Below are 22,592 nucleotides of genomic sequence, written 5' to 3'. Positions count from 1 at the left end.
CCTATTCCGTTTCATGTCGGAATTTTATCATCCGCTTTTACCTCCTTTGCTTGTCCCCACTCCTACCACTTGCTCCCCTCCCTGGCTTCTCTCCTTTATCATCACCCCACCCTCCTCACCCTCAATAATCATCTTCATTGTATTACATCATTTATAATAATTTAATTTTAAGTTCAATAGTTAGTTATCCAAGAAAAATAATTATTAAAATATGAGAAAATTGAGGAATAAAAAGCCATGTAAGCTTTAGGGGTGATGGTTGAAGTGAGCAATCAAATAAAGACAATAATACGATATAAATTTCTTATAACTATTCCTGTATTCTCCACTCTTGTATTCTTGAGAATACGAGTCAAATACCATGTTCTAAACACGACTACAAATGTCTTAAGCGGTATCTTTTTTGTTATAAAACGTTATTATTCATTCCAATTAAAAAATGAAGTATGAACACCTAAAAAAATATAAATACTAAAAGATATTTAAGAAAATAATAATGAAAAATCAATGTACTCAGAATAGCGACATAAAATGTATAAAGAAAAAAACATATGCATGGATAATCTGGTGATGGAAAGTTGGGAGGAGGAAGCAAGTGGAAGAGGAAGGGAGCGACCCTAATGTTGGATGAATGGGTGGATGGAGAAGAGGCATTGGGTATTAAGAAATTAAAGAGAAAAAGAAGAAAAAGAATAGATGACTTTAAAATTGGGCGAAGAGACATATGTCCCTCCAACGAAGACGTGTGTGTATGCATGATGTATCATGTATCATTTACATATAAAAAGAAAGAAGTAAAAGAGATATAAAAAAAATATATAGTAAAGAAGAAGCCAAAGGAGAGGCAGCATTCCGAATCTGAAAAGGCAAGATGGGGTTGGAAAATATGTGATAGCAACGTCATAGCCATCCACTTTCAGCCAAACCCAAAGTACCAACTTGCTCGCCAACTTGCAATTCAATGCAATAAATTAAAGGGCCATCATAATATCATATCATGCCCCCTGTTTCTTTCTCACTCTCCAGGACTCTCCAATCTTGGGTGAGAGTGACTTCTTGGGGAAGGCAGTTGAACTTGAGCCTGCCCAAGATTGTTACCCCCTACAAAATGCCAATTCTCTACATTGAAATCAAAGCAAGAAAGTTGGGCGTACAAGGGGGGGAAAAGACATAAAAGGAAAAAAAACCTCATGCTTCTATCAACTAACCATTGATAAGTGGTCCGCGCAAAATATACACGAGAGTGGGTTATTGGGTTTTTGGATTACAGAGCTAGTTGGATGAAGAGGCAGCATTGGGAGCATGTGTCTCTGCTCTCATGCCTTGAAAGTAGATGTTTTCTTGTGCTCCGTACTTGGGACATGGTAAATTTTTCCATCTTCTTTCTAAAGTTACTTCGTCTGCTCAATTATTATAATATGTCAGACAATTTTTATTTTTATTTTTTTGAAATTTGGTAACAATAAATGGGAAAATAAGCGCATCAAAAGATTTTTTTTTAATCATTAAGAATTGTTTGACATCGGTTTTGAAAACGGTTCTCAAAAATGATTTTTGAAAATGGTTTTCAAATATTGTTTTGTGATGTTTTATAAAACAAAAATTCATCTGATAATTTAAAATATTTTTAAAACAATTTTAAAAATATTGTATGAAAATATAATATATATTTTTTTTAGAATAGTAAGTATTAAGATATGTTTAAAAATATTTTGGAAAACAATTTTAATGATTTATAAAATAAAAGTTTATTTAAAAACTTGAAATATTCTCGATTTGTTTTTTGTATTTCAAAATACTTCTCAATAATAACTTTATTTTATTTTTAGTCATTCTCCGTATATCTATAATTATTTTTTAAATGGGTTTCGAAAAAACAAATAAAAATAAGGCAAACAATTAAACATGTTTTAAAAAACATCCTATGTTTGGAAAAAGTTTTCAAAAAAATTATTTTATATCAAAAGATTATAGAATGTGTTTTCAAGTTGGAACAAAATTACTTGCTGGAAGCCTTCTATTAATCAAATTTTCAAAGATTTGTATAAGAAGCTATTATATAATTTACAATGAAAATTTTGATATTTAAATATTGAAAAGGCATTTTCAAGAAGTTTTTAGGTGTTGTGTGGGACATATTTTTATTTTTTATTTAATTAAAAAATAAAAATATAATTAAGTAATTATTATTACACCATTACCTTACTCATTCGTATATAAAATATCATTCAATATAAATTACTTTCTAACTTAAATTAAATAATTTTTTATAAATAAATAAAAAATAATTTTAAATTTTTTAATATTTAGTGCTTTCTTAAAATTTAAGATAGCAAACTCTTATTAACATTAATTATAATAAAAATAAATTTTCAAAAATTAACATACTTTTATTATTTAAAAATATGTTTCCATACATCTATATAAAAAACAAAATCATAAAATAGAAATTCAAATTTATAAAATATAAATTTTAAGTGATAATTTAAAAATAATTAACATTTAATGTAATTTATAGTCAAATATATTATCTTTGATTATTCAAGTATTATATTTGATTTATGAGTATATAAAATTTGAATTTTTTTAAAATTATTATTTTATAATTATTTTTATACGAAATATTCTTGAAACAAGTGAGAATCATGAGGCACACCAACCCAAAAAACTAATTGTGAAAATGATGGATTTTATCTACTACAAAAATTGAAAATCCATTTATTTGATCCACCAAATAATCCAGGCAAGTGGCATTTGGGTTTGGGAGAATTACTCAAAAGGGTGGAATAGATCGAACAATTATTAAAAAGGGTGGTATCTTTTAATAATTCTTGGGCGGACTTTAATAGGTTTAATATATCAAAATTGTCATTTAACTAAAACTTTTAAAATTCAAAGCATTTAAAGCATTTCATTTGTCAATACATTTATGGTACATGGGTCCCATATTTATTGTAATTATTAATATTTAAATTTTAAATCAAAATTTTGGGTTTAACCCTTCCAATTATATATAATTTATTATTTAAATTTACTATTTAAAACAAAAATACTTTTAAAAAATATTTTCAAAATATCATTTATTGTTTTTTTACCTTTTTTATTTTTATTCTAATTTTTAATTTTATGAAGAAAAAAATAAGTTTTACAATTATATAATAAAAATAATGATTTTTTCATATATATATATATATATTATAATTTTAAATTGATAAATTATGTTTTGTATTAAATTTAAGGAAGATAAAATGTTTAATTTTTCATTCAGATTCTCTAAAAAGAATAAGAAAATGGTAGAGAATGTTTAATCATTTTTTATTTTTATAATAAAATAATTTAAAAAAATTTGTATGATTTTTTTTCCTTTGCATAGTGTTTTTTTTTTTTTCATATAATTTTTTTTCTCAATGTATCGAGTGGATGATGTTAATATATTTGATATGTTGAATATTAATAAGGTATAAAAGGTGATCCTCAATATTATTACTTTTATTACAAAATACAGGCACAACGAAAATATGTTATAATTACAATACAAATACACTTACATTACAATAAAACCTAATTAATAAATTTATGAAATTTTTTATAAAAATGGTAACTTTGTATGATCATACCATATTTCACAACATACCTATATCATAAATAATTTTTGAAATCAAATGAAATACTAATTTGAATTCACATAGTTTATATATATATATATATACAAAAATTATTAAATAATTTCAAAACACTAAATAAATGTTGTTAATATATTAATCCGATGTGTTAATACCAATAGAGTATGAATAAACATTTTTAGAATTATTACTTTTGTAATGAAATATAGATACGACATAAATGCATTATACTTACAATATAAATACACTATCATTACAATATATTATAATATAATTTAATTTATTTTTATTTAATTTTTTCACGTGCTATATTACCCAATGAATAATTGTGAGTTATTCCATTTAATAGGTGTGTGTTAATCAATTGAATATTTATATATTATTCAATGATGAGTACTCGTAAAAAATAATTATTCATTATATTATGATAACAAAATTTTTAATTGTATGTTTTATATTTAAAACAATATAATAACTTTAGAATATAGTTTTTATTTATGAGACATTAAAAATTATTTTTTTTTACAAGGTTCTTTAAAAAATCTCAATTTTTTTTTTGAAAAAATAGCAAATTTTTAAACAGTCAATTGTTCAAAAGTGGCAACAATTTTTTCAAACTGAGAAATGTATCGTTGATTGCCTATCAACCTTTATTTATCATCATATATGGGTTTCATATCATTGACAATCTCAATTTATTTATAAATAATATAGAAAATATATTTAAGGATAAAATTGTCATCTAAAAAAATGAGCCTTCATAGTCATTATTTTTTTCAACCCACCCTTTTAGGTAATTTTTCCTTTTGGTTTTCAACAAGAAAAAGAAGAAGAAGAAGAAGAAGAAGAAGAAGAAGAGGCAGATGTGGCTCAAGGACATTGATAATAAATAATGGAAGGGGTCGCATATGCACCAGCCACCAAGAAGCTTGGAATTTGACGTGGGTGGCCAAAGCTAATTTCAAATTCAATGAAAATGAAGGGTGGTGAAATCCGCGTCACACTTGGCCCTTTGTCTTGTTTCAGAATATTAGTGCTGGCCACCCGATTAGATATTCTTCTCCCTTTTTTAACTTGTTTTGCAATTGGTCCTTTGGAGGGGTTTCCCTCTTTCGTTTACCACTAGCCCACATGTCAACTCGTGCTTCACTTCATTTTTATATTTGGTCTCTCTTCATATTTGGATAGCAAGATGGTAAACCCAAGTACTAATATCCCTAAAATAAAAAGTTTAGGCAAAACAAAGAAAACAAAAATCAAAAAATAAATAATATCATAGTATAAAGATATAAATAACGAAACTTGAAAAATACGTACATAATATTATTTGATTGATAATATTTTTTTAATATACTAAGAACGGTTTATTTATGTGTTATAATGGAGCCAATTTTGATATCAGATAATATTTTAATAAATAATAATTATTATAATAATCTAAATAAGTTAAATATAAGTCATCATGCTCCAAAGATAAATTAATTAATGCTTAACATAAATTTTAGTATTAGACATGTCACAACTTAGTAACCAACTTTAGATATCAATTTGAAATGAGAACTTATGATATTTACTTTATTAAATTGTGTACAATGGTGATAGAAAAATTAAGAATTCATTTGGTCATTGTTTTTAATTTAAAAATAATTTTAAAAACAAATTTTAGAAAAATATAATTAAACAGATCATATATATATATTTAAAATCGGGTAAAAACAATGATCAAATAATATTAAAAAAATTAAATAGATTTTAAAAATAAAAAACTATTTTCAAATCATTTGGAGAAAGAGGGTCAAGTATTTTTTTGTTTTGGAAAATAATTCCTTGCCCCATGGGCTCTGCCCTCGAATCCCCGATCCTACTCTTGAGCCATATATTTTGATTGTTTCACCCTATGCTGAAATCAAAAGGCAGACAGCAGAAAAATAATGTAGATTTTTTGGTTTTTGGAGTAAGATATTATTTTATTAATTTTATAATCCTGGCGCATGCGGAGGCTCAGCAGGTTCTCGACTCGGTTTGTAGATATGAAACAGGTATTTAATAAAAATAATAAGGAGAAGAAGAAAAAGGAAAGGAAGGAGAGATAAATACGTGTCACAAGATGAGTGGAGTGAAACTGCGGCAATAAAAAAAAGTTGATGAAACTTGCGGTGAGAATAACAGTAGACAGCATCAAGTGGGTGGGAGCTGAGGTGGCGGTGGAACCGAAATGGGGACAGAAGGTTCCGTGGGTCCACCCCAAATGCGGCGAGACGCAGCATTTCAGAAAGCTAGCCCCTCCTTTTTCTGTATTTATTCAATTTTCTATTATTATTTTCAACAAAATATTAAATAAAAAAAAAAAAGAGAGAGAGAGGGAGAGAGGTGATGAGGTGGAATGGGTCCCACCACCTCCCAAGATAGGAGGAAGAGAGTATTGACAGCCGAAACGGACGCTGACATGGACCGTACCCCTTGCTCCCATTGGCTGATTTTGACGGAAAAACAGTAACTTTCTAGGTCCCTCCTCCCCACGATCCCTTCTCCATCTCCACACGCCTCTTTACATTCTCCAAAAGCCGCCTCTCTCTCTTGTCTCTTAAAATAAGCTGTCCGCCGAAAGCTCCCAAACTGCATCCATTCATCCTCCAACTTGTTTCCATTACTATATTATTTGCTTGTGGATAACTATGGGCGGAAGGTGAGGAACAAAAACCAAACCCTTCCCTTCATTGCATGTTTGCAAAAATTAAAAAATAAACCACTTCTTTGGAAGGTTTAGAGGCGGCCCAGATCTAGAGGCGCCGCGTGTTGGACTGTAATTAGGTTTTGATGATCTTAAGGTTCATTTCCCACCTACCCAAGAATTAATGGGTGGGATTCGAAGTTGGTCTCGTAACTGTGAAATTGTAGTGAATCAAAAATGAAAATATGTTTGAGGAGATTACTATGATTGAAAGTTGATCGATCAAGTGTTGTTTGAGACATAACATTGAAATTTTAATTGATTTGTGACAGCCAGACAATCCCCTGGAAAATCTCATTTTATGTGGGAAGTGGGAGACAATGAAGCTGAAGATCAGTCAAGGTACGAAGAAGAAGAAGAAGAAGAGCGGATCAAGTTTGAGGAAGGAAAATCAACATAAAGAGGAGCATTGTCAGTCAGAATTCAGCCTTTTTACCTTCAAAATAACGAAAAAAAATGAGACTGTCAATTATCATTAGGGCTTTTCCTGTTCTCTCCATGTCTCTCTGCATACAGAGCTCAATTATGGAAGACAGAAAAATAATTGATTTATTGGCGTCACACAGTCATAGCTACATGGAAAGAGAACCAAGGATTACCAGCAAACTCTCATTTTTCTCTCCCTTTTGAACGATAAGGAAAGAGAAATCCTGTGCCGGTGATTTACAAAAATTCCCGAATTCAATTCCGGGAAAAACCCTCCCCCAATAAAAGATGAAGCCTAAATTAAATATAACAAAAATATTACAGTAAACTAGCTCCCGTGAACTTCCATTCACTTAAAGGAACAAGTTGAGAAGCTTTCTTTCTCCTTCTGGCGAATGAGGGGTTTCGAAGCACGTGGTCGTCACAGATTCTTCTGAATTCATCGACGGAGTTCCCGGCCGGCGAGTTTCTGGAAGATAACTCATCGCTCCCAAGCCTCGAGATGATATTTTACCGGTTAAACCCGGAGTTAAGCGGAGATCCAGATCCGTACACTGCACTTTGGATGCCTCTTCCAGGCGCTTCCGTTTGGGCACCTTCGATCGTGAGCTCGAATTCGGATCTCTGAGCTTGAACATGTCCGTACAAGTTACCTCGGCCTCAGAGGCTTCGTCGCACTCCGGGGTCGAAACTCCGTTAAGAAGTTCCGGCATCGCCCGCAGAGTACCCCCTCGGAGGACTGTTTCCATCGCCGCCTGGCACACGTGCCAGTTCCCCGTCCCCAGTAGCCCCACGGCCCCGTTCACCGGATTCACGGTCCGGCCACACGCCTCATACAAAAGTGACCGAAACAAAGCTGACCAAGATGGCACAAAAAAGAAAGGCACAGATCAGGCCAACCATCGAAACACCAGTCACAGTTACGATCTAGAATTCAGAAAAAGCTTCAAAAAAGAGAAGAGAAGAGGAAAAAAATACCAGGTCTCTGGTTCTCAGGAACAGCAGAGATGAAGGACATCAGTCCCGCACGACCAAAAAACTTGGCCACAAACACAGTGGCGTGGCCTTGGGACTCAGCACTCTCGATCCACTGCAAACACGGGCGTAGAATACACGACTCGCTACACCCCTTCCGAAGCACACGGCACCCGTTGCAGCTCATCTCTCGCTTCAATTCACCCGCACATGAACCTCCCTCCGATTCCAGGCGGTGCCCACCACAAGACCAACCACGAACAGGAAGATTGCTTTTACAGCAAGGAAGAAGGAAGAAGGAAGAGAAGAGTAGAGAGAGAATGTGAGAAATGAGCAATGGAAGAGCCGAGGAGGTATATATAATTGCACACAAAGTGTGGTTAAGAGTGAAAGTTAACCCTGGTTAAGTTAATTCAGCAGTGGGAGGTTGTGGTAGTGGTTAGAGAATGGATATATAAATATATATATATACATATACATGGAGATGGATAGGCGAGGGAAGGGAGTGTGGTTGGTGTTAGATTCCAAAACTCCTGGGCATGAGCGGCTCCGTGTTTCCGCGGATGGTCGTCCCTCCACCGTTGGATTCCTTTTGCTGCTTTGGATATTGATGGCTTTTCTTTTCAGTATTTTCTTTTCTTTATTCTTAAGTTTGAAAATGTATGGTCATCGACTCATCGCTGTAAAGCATTTGTATGTATCACTTGTCAAGGGCCAAAAATATATATACTATATCTAGTACCTATCGGCCATCCTTGGTGACCTCCCTACCCAATTATTGGTCCCAATATCTTCAACTCCCATGAAATCGATCTAACCGTTTGCAAATTTAAGCCATCTTCCATGTAACAAAGACATCCACTGTTTCAACCTCTCATTTAACTATTTGTCCTTTGAGCTAAACTACCTAATCAATACCCATCTAACACCTTGGTGTTCCCAAAATTGATTAATGTGGCAATTTCCAATGACCCAATTTGTCAAAGCGTCACCTAAACTTCTCAATTTCTATGCATTAATCGGGAATTTATGATGAACTTATCAGCTAACTTGTGAGGTTGCAGTAATTTGAAAAGGGTACAAGCTTAAGGAAGAATGGAGAAAATTTGATTGTGGACCATCATCCTTCAAAGACGCGGTCAGGGGACTAGGGTAGCTGCGCAGAGATTGAATTTTTGAAGATCAACGTTTAGTTGAACGGTCATAGGAGTACAAGCCCATCTGAGTTGAAAATCAATTGGAGGGTCAAATGGGTTCTTGAGACTACAAAAGCTTAATTCCGGTTGACCAAATTCACAAAACAAATAATCATGAATATATCATTTATAATTAATAATTTATATATATGTAAATTAAATTCCAAAAACATCCGTAAACGATGGGATGGCAGGCTACCATTGTAAGTACACAAACAGGCGTGCGTGTGAACAGAGAAGGCGCTAGCGCGTGGAAGTCGGAAGGAGACAAACGGGGATGTCACGGTCTCCGCGGACGTGGCGTCCTTATCCTCCCACTAAGCCCACTTGCACCTCACTGTGGACTTCGTATCCCAGTTTTGACCCAGCTCTCTTCGTCTTATTTTTATTATTTTATTATTATATATCTTAAATTTATTGAATTAATTCACAATTATAAAACAATCAATCATCTTATAAATATTGTCTATCTTAAATTAAAAAAGACACCTACTTATATTATAAATTCTCTTTTATCCTATATTTATTATTTAAATTTTATAAAAAAAAATTAGATTATTAATTAAATAAATAAATAAATTTACGTGATTCTTAATCTTGACTCACACAAACTTCTTAGGAAATGTCTAAGTAAAGACAAAAATATTAAAATATTTTATAATTGATGATATATAGTCTCAAATTGTATTAGTTTTATTATTATTATTATTATTATTATTTACACGTAGATTTGACGTGTTAAAAAGAAGATTGATGATTGACTTCCTCGCCTGTTGGAGTCACTGTCTAATCAATAATCAATTATTCATCTCGAAACTTCAGGTTGTACTTATTTATCATTAGATTTTTTATATTAAGCTTTCATCCATTTCATCTTGAGAAGGAAATGGGAGTGGTTGATATGAAGAATGGGATTGGAGTATCAAGGGGAAAAATTTGGGATTCTTTTGTTGACTGTAAATTTGATTTTTAAAAGCAAAATGTGATACCACCTTTAAAGAGATTCCAAAAATCAGATCCATATTCAATTCAAATCTTGATGAACAAAGACTAGAACATGACATATGAGATGGAAATCAAGCCAAGTTTCTGGTTAGAATCCAGCCCCATTTCATAATCCAGTTAAAAATTTGAAAATGGATTTGAAATTCCAGATTCTATTATTCCATACCCCATACCCCATACCCCATATTCAACTTGTCAAACAGTCAAAGAAAAAAAAAATGGAAATGTATTTCTCTCTCTCTCTCTCTCTCTCTCTCTCACTCACAGTGTCTTATCAGAGAAGGCATCCATTATATACTCCAAATAGGTGCTAATGACAGATTGACAGCATGAAAACTGACCAAAACAAAAACAAAAACTGAAATGCCAGGCACCATTGCTTTTTGGTGAGCTGACAAGTGTTCCCCACTGCATAAAGGGTATGTGAGATCATCTCCTCTCATCTCATCCCACCCCTTTCGAAAGACTGGTGCTCACATGAGATCCAGTGCTTGATCTTGACCAGGGGAATTTTCCCTTTTTCCTCTGTTCCTTCAACCCATTTCACAAACAGGCTTCTACTATTATGGGTTGGCCCAGTTTCCAAAATTAAAAATATGACCGGAGAGAAATAACATGACTTTGTGCCATTCCATTTCAGACAGGTTAAGGTTTCGTGTGGCATGAAAATTGAATGGGAAGGCTGCATTTCTCTGGGGCTGGAGACAAGCCCACCTGCCTAACAGAAATGGAGAATAAGGGTGCTCCCAAATAATAGAGAAATCATGAGAGATTCAGAAAGGAAGGTCATTTTCTCATCTAGATAGGATTCTCACCTTATATCTCTCCAATGATGCCGTTTGCTTTCTCTCCCATTCGAGTCTTCACATCATAATCTTAGTAAAAAGCATCACAGCCCCTATGAACAGCAGCCGGTGGGACCCTCCCTCTCTGTGTGCAAAAGCTAAAAAGAGAGCAACAATTTCTCTCCAAATACAAACACTCAAATATCATCATGAAATGTAGGCAATATCCTCAAGATTCCGATTTGTAGGGCCCTCTCGGAATGCAAGTTGAGATCAGCCTTAACTCCAATTTTCAGCCTAAGGCAATGATGCTAATGAAATCCATTTGGACTGTGAAATGATCGAATGTACAAAGTTGGAAGTCATTTAGAGAGGTAACATCAATATCAATCAAGTCCCACTCTTACTAACTTTGATTATCAGATAAAGTTGCACCAATGCTATTCTTTAATGAGTGGCTTAACTTTACACTCACCCTTCTTATAGACTGTTGCTGAAACAAACCCCCAACTGTCTTGAAAGTTCAATCGGCTCATATGAGGGCCGTGGGTGGTGGTGCTGCTGGTGGGTGTGGTGGTCCATCCACTGAAAGCAGCTCTAAGGTACCAATAATGGTTGTCAAAGTTCCATCAAGAAAATGAAAGCCTAGCTGCATCACTTCACCCACTACAACGAATCTCCCCTTTATCTACTTGTCCTTGCCTTCATCTGGAGCCAAATTGAGGAACAGGGCAGAGCCATGGCAAATTATGGTCCGAGGCTGGTGGTGCCCATAGACGTGAAGAAAAAGCCATGGGAGCAGAAACTTCCGCTGCATAACCGGTGGCACCCGGAGATACCGCCGGTGGATGAGGTTAGATGTGGAGAGGTTTTCAGAGTTGAGATGGTGGACTTCAGTGGGGGCGGTATTACAAAGGACTATTCTGCAGAAGATATCAAATATGCTGATCCCTCTATTGTGAGTTCACTGCTTATTTGCCTTTGCCTTGGATTATACACTGCAACCACATGGAAGGGGCACGGAGCTCTTTCCCAATAGGCACCATCCCTGTGTTTTTAGTTTCTGAAGCTCGGCAAGATAGTAATTTTCAACATGTAGTTTAAAATGAGAATGTCCAAACACATCATTTCTATTTCTAAGACTCCCATCTTTCTCTACACTCCAAAAATGAAAAGTAGTTGCTACTTAGACTACATACCATTTCATAAATCCACCATTATTTGGGAGAGGTCCCCAGATTTTAGTGCTATGCTGGGCATGACACACATTGTAGCTATACCAAACAAAGTTTCAAATTTCAATTATTTGTCGTTTTCTAGAAGATAATTAGAGACGGTCGAATAGAAACGATTCACCAATTTGTCAGCTACTAATCGTGAGTCAACTCTCCATCCTGCGGTAGCCCCAATAATAATTCAAGAGATCCCCATAGTCTCTGGAATTCAGTGCTTTATCCATGGCTCCTTCAACTCCAAGGTTAGTAGTGCCAATTGACCTGAAGAAGAAGCCATGGGAGCAGAAGCTACCTCTCCACAACCGTTGGCACCCCCAAATTCCACCAGTTGAGGAAATTAAGGCTGGCGAGATCTTTAGAGTAGAGATGGTAGACTGGACTGGAGGTATTATTAGGGATGATGATTCTGCATTAGATGTAAAATTCATTGACCTCTCAACTGTAAGTATTTAACTAGAACTCTTGTATGGCACTGGTCAAACTCTCATACGGAATCAAAATGATCTTTACCTAGTCGAATGTGATTTGTATGGAAACTGGGCGCAGGTTCATTATCTCAGTGGGCCTATCAGAGTTCTGGATGTGGATGGAGTTCCGGCCAAGCCAGGAGACCTGCTTGCAGTCGAAATATGCAACTTGGGTCCTCTGCCTGGTGATGAATGGGGTTACACGGCAACGTTTGATAGAGAAAACGGTGGCGGTTTTTTGACCGACCATTTTCCTTGTGCAACCAAAGCTATTTGGTATTTCGAAGGAATATATGCCTACTCTCCCCACATACCAGGTGAATCTTCTACCCATACATGAAATTGTAGGAGTATTCCTCGTTTGCACAACTGTGCCAATAAATAAGAGCAGTTTTAGATTCTAGGCTGCTACTTAATGCATTTTTATATATGCAGGAGTGAGATTTCCAGGCTTAACTCACCCTGGAATAGTTGGAACTGCACCATCAATGGAACTTCTGAATATATGGAATGAGAGAGAGAGACAAGTAGAAGAAAATGGTCTCCAGACTCTGAAACTATGCGAGGTTCTGCATTCCCGGCCATTGGCAAATCTTCCATCAACCAAAGGCTGCCATCTTGGAAAGGTGCATAAAGATGAACATATGTCAACATAGAAGACATCACGATAGGAGTATTTCGAATTCCCCCACACTTTATTTTCCTATAATCCACATAGTTTTAACAATTCAGTGCCCAGAAAAATGTGGCTTTTTGGACTGGGAACTTCCCATCAGTAGGATTCAGTTATGCTAACAGGTCATTATTATGGGCAGATCCAAAAGGGAACTCCTGAATGGGAAAGAATTGCTAGAGAGGCTGCAAGGACTATCCCAGGAAGGGAAAATGGAGGAAACTGTGACATCAAGAATCTCAGTACAGGTTCAAAAATATACCTTCCAGTATTTGTAGATGGAGCAAATCTTAGTACAGGGGACATGCACTTCTCCCAGGGAGACGGCGAAGTTTCTTTCTGTGGGGCAATTGAGATGAGTGGTTTCCTGGAACTCAAGTACATTTCCTATCTCTCCCTCAGTCCCTTGTCATTCTATATTTATATCAGGAACTTTGCCCCAAATAATTGATTGAAACATGGTTTGCTTACATGAAAAAACTTAAGAACAAAATTCCAAGTTTGATAATATCTACTATACATGTCAAACTTGTGGAAGGAAGCAGGACAAAGAGATGAGTTTAGCTGTTCACAATTAATAAGAGCTCTCAGGCTCAGCAATATAGACTGCAAAAATTAGTTTATTAACCTCCAGTGACTCAGCTCCCCTCCCCAAGAAAGCCATAAGAGCATAGTTTTTTTTTTTTTAACAACAAAATTTAAAGACACAGTTTTGAGTAGAGTAGCTGAAATCAACAAATAGAGGCAAGCACCTGGGATTGTAATTGAAGTTGGTCAAGATCTTGGGAAATAATGTGTTTTATAAAGTCTAGGAAACAGTATAGGGCTCCAAAAGGGAGGAATTCAATATGAGAACACAGACACTACAAAAGCACTAGTATGGTAGATTAACTCACAGAAAAATTCCTCACCTAATATCTAGGCCTCTTTGCATATCTTGCCAAAATGAACCGTTTCTATAGGGCCCATCCATTATGGTTCTAGTCCATTGTACACAGCTTAGTCACAGCTACTTCTTTTAACTCCACAATGTTTAAGCTAATACAAGATAATTGTGTATGTTTTTATTGTTATTAGATGTGAAATCATAAGAGGCGGAATGAAAGAGTACCTTACACCAATGGGACCCACTCCCCTTCATGTAAACCCTATCTTCGAAATAGGGCCTGTTGAACCCAGATTCTCAGAATGGCTGGTTTTTGAAGGCATCAGTGTTGATGAGAGTGGAAGACAGCACTACCTTGATGCAAGTGTTGCTTACAAGCGTGCAGTGCTCAATGCCATTGACTATCTCTCCAAATTTGGCTACTCCAAAGAACAGGTCCACTATCACTCTCAAACCCTGTAACCTCCAAGCATCCACAAAGGAAAACACTAGCATACACACATAAGATAATCTGATTTTGTTAAGTTATTGATATTGAATATAATGGTGGCCATCAGATGTATCTACTGTTATCATGCTGTCCCTGTGAAGGAAGGATTTCAGGAATAGTGGACTCACCCAATGCTGTTGCAACCCTTGCAATCCCAACAGCCATCTTTGACCAGGTATCTAATTATACTAGGACCATAAAATGACTCAAGTTTTTCCAGGATTCAACATTGCTCCCACTGATTCAGATAGTGAGATTTCAAAAACAAAACCAACTTTATTTATTTATTCATTCAGAAGTGATAACTTGTGGGGTTGTAATATGCAGGATATTCGTCCAAAAACCAAAGTGCCAGTTGGACCCCGGTTAGTGAGGAAACCAGATGTTCTGAGATGCACCTATGATGGAAATTTGCCCACCACAAAGAACCCAGCTGCCACAATGTAACTGCTATCAAAGTGAGCTAAGTAGAAGGAGGTGGCCTAATGGAACACATATTCTATGGGCAGGACATAAAAATGTTGTAGGAGAACCTTTACCTTCTGGTGAGTAAAGGAAACCAATTGCATAATGCCAGCTAAGTTAATAAATTTAGCAATTGACGTTTAGTCAATTATAAAATTTTCATCTACAGTATTTAGCTAATAAGCTCCTGTTTTAACTAATGTCACTACAAATATGGTGGAAGAAAATAGGCGGTCCTGAGAACTAGGTCAACTACAATTATGCTTCAAATGAAGTTTAGGCAAACAAAATTAACTAGTTGAGTAGCAAATAGATCAGCTACAAAAATGCCTCAAATAAAGTTTCGGCAACCTAAGGAAGGAGGCTTATCAAGGCATCACTTCAGCTTTCATTGCCATATCAATAGCCTGAATACTTTGAACTTCATTTATTTTCTGGATAGCATGAGCCATCCACCCTCTTTATTTTCACAATACGTCCATGATAGATGTCCTGACTATGCTTCATTTATATTCACATAGTTACATATATTTTATGCCATGCTATGAACACAAATAACTGTGGATATGTAAAATGAGTCTAAGAGGAATCTCTACTTCATTTTCCTTGATATAGACAGTGTCCTATGGTGTTGGAGGGATGGATACTGGATGCCAAAGGAACAGAGCCAAAGGTCCAATTCCACACTCAACACCTGAAAAAAAAAAGGCTCAGAATTAGTAAAATTAGAAATAATTAGAAAGAGGAGAAAATTGAGAACAATCAGAGGATATTTCCCCATAGTTTTAGTTAGTTGCAATTTCTGCCAGTAGAAAGCTGCATTGTTAAAAATGGTGTTAAAATATTTAACTGTGATGAATTTAAGTAATATGACTGTCAAATAATCATGATATATCTTATGAATAAAAACTAAAAAGTAATAAATTCCAACTGTACTCCACCCCAGCCACCTTCAGTCTTTCAACATTTTATATCAAGGAAAAGGGTGGATTTCTATAGACATTAGAGCAATGTACATGTCCGGATACTGTGGCACTGAGAAATCCATTACAGTTGATGTTGAGCCATAGAAGGCTCACATATCTCACCAATTTTCAGAGCAGGAAGGGGTGGGAGATGGGAAGAGGGTCAAGTTTTGGAAGGATAAATGGTGCGGGGATGTAACCTTAGCTAGTGCAGTCCCTTCCCTGTTTGCCTTCACATTGTCAAAGGAAGTTTGGGTAACGGAAGTTTGGGATGACATGGGTGAGGGAGGACATTGGAATCCTCATTTTATTAGACATTTAAATGATTGGGAGCTAGACAATGTTGAGGATTTTTTCTTGAGGATTCAAGGAAAGTCTGTGAAGGATAGAGTTCTGCAGATGGGTTCTAGAAAGGGGGTCTTCTGTGTTACATCTTTTGATTCCCTTCTGGGGCCAGGGCACCCAACTCCATCCCCTGTTGCCGTCATCTGGAATTCCTTGATCCTTTCAAAAGTGTCATTTTCTGCTTGGAAAGCTAGTTGAGACAAAGTGTTGACCTTGGATCAGGTTCAAAAGAGAGGCTGGGCTTTTGTGAATAGATGTGTCCTTTGCAAATTGCAATGAGGAATCGATTGATCACATTATGAATATGTAATATAGCGAGTTTGCTTTGGCAGCTTCTTTTTTCTTTGTTCAACATTGCTTGGGTCCTTCCTTAATAAGTGAAACTTAGAAGCAAAAAGGTAGAACACCATCAACAAAAAAAGGGTGTAAATCTTCAGAGTTTTCTTTGTAAGATGCACTTGTAGTTGCCAATATACAGCACACTTACAAGGCATTTATCTATAGACATCTTATACTCCATGAACTATGAGGACTAGAAAATAGAAATACATATAGCCAATAATTAAGCCATACCAGGTTTCCTGAGTTTTTGCTGAGCAACTGCCTCATTTTCTCCACAGCATTTACGGAGGAATCCCTCTTCACTGTCTGAACATACTTCCCTATTAGCCCCAATAATGCAGGCTAAGTCCAAACCATATCTCAAGACACCAAGTTGTTGAAGCACAGCACAGCTGGAACAATATCCAATATCATCATGAAATGTAGGCAACATTCTCAACATTCCGATTTGTGGGGTTAGCTCAGAAAGCAATGTGGAGTCATGCTTAACCCCCATTTGGACTCTGAAATGATCAAATGTACAATATTCAAGTTATTTAGAGAGGTACCACCAACATCAATCAAATCTCATCCTCACTAGCTTCGATTATGAGACAAAGTTGAGGAACAGGGCAGAGCCATGGCTCAGCATGGTCCGAGGCTGGTGGTGCAGATAGACATGAAGAAAAAGCCATGGGAGCAGAAACTTCCACTGCATAATCGGTGGCACCCAGAGATACCACCAGTGGATGACTTTTGATGTGGAGAGATTTTCTGACTTGAGATGGTGGACTTCAGTGGGGGCTCGTATGACAGTATCACAACGGACTATTCTGCAGAAGATATCAAATATGTTGATCACTCTATTGTGAGTTATCTGCTTATTTGCCTTTTGCTTGGATTATACACTGCAACTACATGGATGCAGCACTTCCCTAATTGGCACGATCCCTGTGTTATAAGTTTCTGAAGCACTTCAAGATTGTAATTCTCAACATTTAGTTTAAAATAACAGTGTTCAAAACATAAACTTTATTTCCAAGATTTTCCCCTACACTCACTCTTTGATCCAAACCCCTTGCAAGAATGAAAAACATTTTCTACTTAATTACATACAACTTCTGTGAAATCCACCATTTTTTAGGACATGTCCCAAGATTGAAGTGCTGTGCTGGCCATGACTCACATTAGGCATAAGAAACAAAGTTTAAAATTTTAATAAATTTGTCCTTTTCTAGAAGAGAACTAGTGCCGGCCTAATAAAAAACGATATGGCAATTTGTCAGCTACTAATTGTCAGTCAACTCTCCATCCGGCAGAAGCCCCAACAATAAAATTCATGAGATCTCCATAGTCTCTGGAATTCACTGCTTCATCAATGGCTCCTTCAACTCCAAGGTTAGTAGTGCCAATAGACCTGAAGAAGGCAGCATGGGAACAAAAGCTACCTTTTCACAACCGTTGGCATCCCAAAATACCACCAGTTGCAGAGGTTAAGGCTGGTGAATTTTTTAGAGTAGAAATGGTAGATGCGACTGGAGGTGGTATTAAGGATGATGATTCTTCACTAGATGTAAAACACATTGATGCCTCAACTGTAAGTATTTTACTTGAAGAACTCTTGTATGGCACTGGTCAAACTCTTATATGGAATCAAAATGATCTTTACTTGGTTGATTGTGATCTATGTGGAAACTGGGCACAGGTTCATTATCTCAGTGGGCCTATCAGAGTTCTGGATGTGGATGGGGTTCCAGCGAAGCCAGGAGACCTGCTTGCAGTTGAAATATGCAACTTGGGCCCTCTGCCTGGTGATGAATGGGGTTACACAGCAACGTTTGATAGAGAAAACGGTGGCGGATTTTTGACTGACCATTTTCCTTGTGCAACCAAAGCTATTTGGTATTTTGAAGGAATAAATGCTTACTCTCCTCATATACCAGGTGAATCTTCTACATATGTATGAAACTGTAGGAGTATTCCTCCTTGTTAGCACAACTGTGCCAACAAATAAGAGCAGTTTTAGATTCTAGACTTCTGATTAACGTAATTTCATAAATGCAGGAGTGAGATTTCCAGGTTTAACTCACCCTGGAATAATTGGAACTGCACCATCAATGGAACTTCTGAATATATGGAATGAGAGGGAGAGGCAAGTGGAAGAAAATGGTCGCCAGACTCTGAAACTATGTGAGGTTCTGCATTCAAGACCATTGGCAAATCCTCCATCAACTAAAGGCTGCCATCTTGGAAAGGTGCAAAAAAATGAACATGTGTGATGTATCAACATAGAAGTCATCATGATATGAGTATTTTTTTAATTCCCCCAGACCATTATTTTTCTATGATCTATAGTTTTTAACAATCCAATGCCCAGAAAAAAGTGGTTTTCTGGACTACGAACTTCTCAGAGGTAGAATTTAGTTATGCTAACAGGTCATGACTATGTGCAGATCCAACAGGGAACTCCTGAATGGGAAAGAATTGCTAGAGAGGCTGCAAGGACTATCCCAGGAAGGGAAAATGGAGGAAACTGTGACATCAAGAATCTCAGTAGAGGTTCAAAAATATACCTTCCAGTATTTGTAGATGGTGCAAATCTTAGTACAGGGGACATGCACTTCTCCCAGGGCGACGGCGAAGTTTCTTTCTGTGGGGCAATTGAGATGAGTGGTTTCCTAGAACTCAAGTACATTTCCTATCTTTCCCTCAGTCCCTTGTCATTCAACATTTATATCAGGAACTTTGCCCCAAATAGTGATTGAAACATGGTTTGCCTTACAAAAAATGCTTAAAAACAAAATTCAAAGTTTGACAATATCTATGATACACAACAAACTCGTGGAAGAAAGCAGGAAAAAGGTAAGCTCAGCCGCTCACAACTAATATCAGCTCTGCCCCTTCAGCAAGCCATAAGCCTATAGTTTTCTTTAACTTCAAAATTGAAACATTTTTCTCTGTTTCTAAAGTAGCTTAAAACAATACATAGAGGCAACCACCTGAGATTGTAATTGAAGTTGGTCAAGACCTTGAGAAATAACGTGTTTTATAAGCCCAGGAACTGAAGTGATCCCAAGCAGAAAGGTATTATTACCCGATCGAGGGATGGGACACCAAAGGAATATAAGAACATAGACACTTCAAAAGCTTTTGTATTAAGTATGAACACAATGTTTTTAAGGGATCCAATACTGCTGCTCTTTTCTAGCCTAAGTTGTAGGTTTTTATAAAGCTTTTACAGCTACATAAGATACCCATCTGAATATCCTCAAAACATCTCTTTCAAATGATCCAATACCCTCTTTGATGATACACTGTCCTCTGTCTTGCTAACCTACACATCCATTTCAAGACCAAGAAAGAGATACAGATTCTCTTTGGTAGATTAACTCACAGAAAAATTCATCACCTTAATGTATAGGCCTCTTTGCATGTGCTGCCAAAACGAACTGTTTCTATCAGGTCGGTGCATTATGGTTCTAATCCATTTTACACAGCCATTTCCTTCAACTCCACATAATGTTTGAAGCTAATCCAAGATGGTTGCACATATTCTGTTGTTATTAGATGTGAAATCATAAGAGGCGGAATGAAAGAGTACCTTACACCAATGGGACCTACTCCCCTTCACGTAAACCCTATCTTCGAAATAGGGCCTGTTGAGCCCAGATTCTCAGAATGGCTGGTTTTTGAAGGGATCAGCGTTGATGAGAGTGGAAGACAGCACTTCCTTGACGCAACCGTCGCTTACAAGCGTGCAGTGCTCAATGCCATTGACTATCTCTCCAAATTTGGCTACTCCAAAGAACAGGTCCACTATCTCTCTCAAACCCTGGATCCTCCAAGCATACACACATAACATAAACCTGATTTTGTTGAGTTCCTGATACATTGAGTATAATGGGGACTATCAGATGTATCTACTGTTATCATGCTGCCCCTGTGAAGGAAGGATTTCAGGAATAGTGGACTCACCCAATGCTGTTGCAACCCTTGCAATTCCAACAGCCATCTTCGACCAGGTATCTAAATGATACTAGGACCTTAAAGATTCAACATTGCTCCCACTGATTCAGATAGCGAGATTTCAACAAACAAAACCAACTTCATTTATTCATTCATTCAGAAGTGATAACTTGTGGGGTTGTAATATGCAGGATATTCGTCCAAAAACCAAAGTGCCAGTTGGGCCCCGGTTAGTGAGGAAACCCGATGTTCTAAGATGCACCTATGATGGAAATTTGCCCACCACAAAGAACCCAGCTGCCACAATGTAACTGCTATCAAAGGAGCTAAGTAGAATAAGGAGGCCTAATGGAACACATATTCCATGGTTGCGGCCTTCTGCTCTTATCTTTACGTCTAAGGACAGGATATAAAAATGTGGTATGAGAACCTTTGGCTTCTGGTAAGTAATGGAAACCAATTGCATAACGCCAGTAAGTTGACAAATTCAGGAAAAGATGTTTGTCAATAATAAAACTTTCATCTACAGTTTTTTGCTATAAGTTCATGCTTCAGTTAATGTCACTACAAATATGGTGGAAGAAAATAGGCTGTCCCGATTTATTATAAAATAACATTTCTTAAAGCTGTTCTGCCATTTGATCAATTTATATTTTTAGTTCACTTAGAACATGTTTGGAGCACGGGAATGGGCATGTTTGGTACACAAGAATGAGGGGTGACGTGTTTGATACACGGAGTGTTTGATATACAGTAATGAAGAGTGGAAATGAATATTTTTTTTTTCATGTTTAAATAACTTAAATAACGACGGAAATGTAGTCAAAAGTGATTACGATGGAAATGAAATTTCACTTATAAGTGGGATTTCAATTCATTTCAATAAAGAATTATTTTGATTCTATAAGTTATTTTAAAATTTTAAAAACTAAAAACTTTTTTAAATAAGCTGCTTTTAAAAATAATATTTTATTTTGATTTTGTAAAAAATATAAATTATGAATTATTAAATAATGTAAACTAAATTTAATTCACGTTTTATTAAAAATAAAAATAATTTAAATTTTTAATAAAATACGAATATTAATAATATAATAAAATCATAAATTATTTTATAGATATTAACATTAATGATTGATTTTGTTAAAAATAAATAAAACAATTTAAAATTAATCATTTCTAATACTATTTATATTATTTTATAAATATTACAAACATATAGATATTAACACCTTATAAAAGTATAATTAATTTATTTAATTAAAAATAAAGAATAATTATTCAAAATTAATAATTTTTAGTGTTATTTATATGATTTTTTAAATATTAAAAAAATATAGATATTAACACCTTATAAAAGTATAATTAATTTATTTTGTTAAAAATAAAGAATAATCATTCAAAATTAATAATTGTTAATAAGTATTCTATTTTAAAAATGAATATAAAAATAAATAAAATTTATTTTTTAAAAAGTATAAATAAGCCAAAATTTTCATATACATTTATTACTTAATTATGAAAATAACATTCTAAATTATTTTATTTAACCTATAATTAAATAGATTAGTTTTTTTGAATTTTAAATTTATTCTTAAAAATTACAAGATTTATTAAATAATTTAAAGCATTAATTAGGTCTATTATTTTTATAGTCATTATGTATAATTTTTTAGTTTTAAATTATTTTTTAAACTTATTAATAAATTCAATAATCTTGATTTTATATTCCTTTTCTCCAAAAAAAAAAAAAAGAATAATTATCTATTTTACTTTATATTTAAAAATTATTTCTAAAGAACATCAACCAAGCAATAAATTTTTAAAAACAATGACTAGTTCAAATAGGTTTTTATTATTAATAAGTGAAATATAAATAATAATTTAATTTTTAAAAATAATTTAAAATTCAAAAAATAGATTCAATTAATAATAAATTAAATAAAAACATTCCACGATACGTGTTCATAATTGATGACTAAAAGTGTACATGTAATAAAAAAAAACTTAACTCTTTAACATATTGAAAAAGTTGAGA

At 35.0% G+C, this 22,592-nt stretch overlaps 3 protein-coding genes across 4 annotated transcripts; 2 read left to right on the top strand and 1 right to left on the bottom strand.

The window, feature by feature from the left end:
* Positions 1-6,877: 6,877 nt before the first annotated feature.
* Positions 6,878-8,238, bottom strand: LOC100261250 (LOB domain-containing protein 38). Its single transcript, XM_002284260.5, has 2 exons — positions 7,759-8,238; positions 6,878-7,636 (listed from the first exon to the last, which is right to left on the bottom strand). The coding sequence occupies exons 1-2, from the start codon at positions 7,940-7,942 to the stop codon at positions 7,134-7,136; spliced, it is 687 nt and encodes a 228-aa protein (XP_002284296.1). The 5' UTR covers positions 7,943-8,238; the 3' UTR covers positions 6,878-7,133.
* A 2,577-nt stretch (positions 8,239-10,815) lies between these two features.
* LOC100255878 (uncharacterized) lies at positions 10,816-15,113 on the top strand. Of its 2 annotated transcripts, XM_002284270.5 has the most exons (8): positions 10,816-11,115; positions 11,228-11,699; positions 12,523-12,760; positions 12,879-13,069; positions 13,259-13,494; positions 14,194-14,437; positions 14,560-14,667; positions 14,820-15,113. In XM_002284270.5, exons 2-8 carry the CDS (start codon positions 11,481-11,483, stop codon positions 14,937-14,939), a joined length of 1,356 nt encoding a protein of 451 aa, XP_002284306.1. In that variant the 5' UTR covers positions 10,816-11,115; positions 11,228-11,480; the 3' UTR covers positions 14,940-15,113. The 2 variants fall into 2 exon arrangements, with proteins under 2 accessions (XP_002284306.1, XP_002284310.1); XM_002284274.5 differs by lacking the exons at positions 10,816-11,115; positions 11,228-11,699 and adding an exon at positions 11,732-12,417.
* Positions 15,114-17,111: 1,998 nt separating this feature from the next.
* Positions 17,112-21,128, top strand: LOC100250701 (uncharacterized). The gene is made up of 8 exons (XM_059738659.1): positions 17,112-17,456; positions 17,908-18,185; positions 18,294-18,531; positions 18,653-18,843; positions 19,042-19,277; positions 20,156-20,399; positions 20,503-20,610; positions 20,746-21,128. The coding sequence occupies exons 2-8, from the start codon at positions 17,967-17,969 to the stop codon at positions 20,863-20,865; spliced, it is 1,356 nt and encodes a 451-aa protein (XP_059594642.1). The 5' UTR covers positions 17,112-17,456; positions 17,908-17,966; the 3' UTR covers positions 20,866-21,128.
* Positions 21,129-22,592: the final 1,464 nt, after the last annotated feature.

The sequence above is a fragment of the Vitis vinifera genome, chromosome 7, assembly GCF_030704535.1.
Source record: "Vitis vinifera cultivar Pinot Noir 40024 chromosome 7, ASM3070453v1".
Taxonomy (NCBI): Eukaryota; Viridiplantae; Streptophyta; class Magnoliopsida; order Vitales; family Vitaceae; genus Vitis; species Vitis vinifera.
Note: the sequence above shows the minus strand (reverse complement) of the source record. Positions and strands in the feature narration are given on the sequence as shown.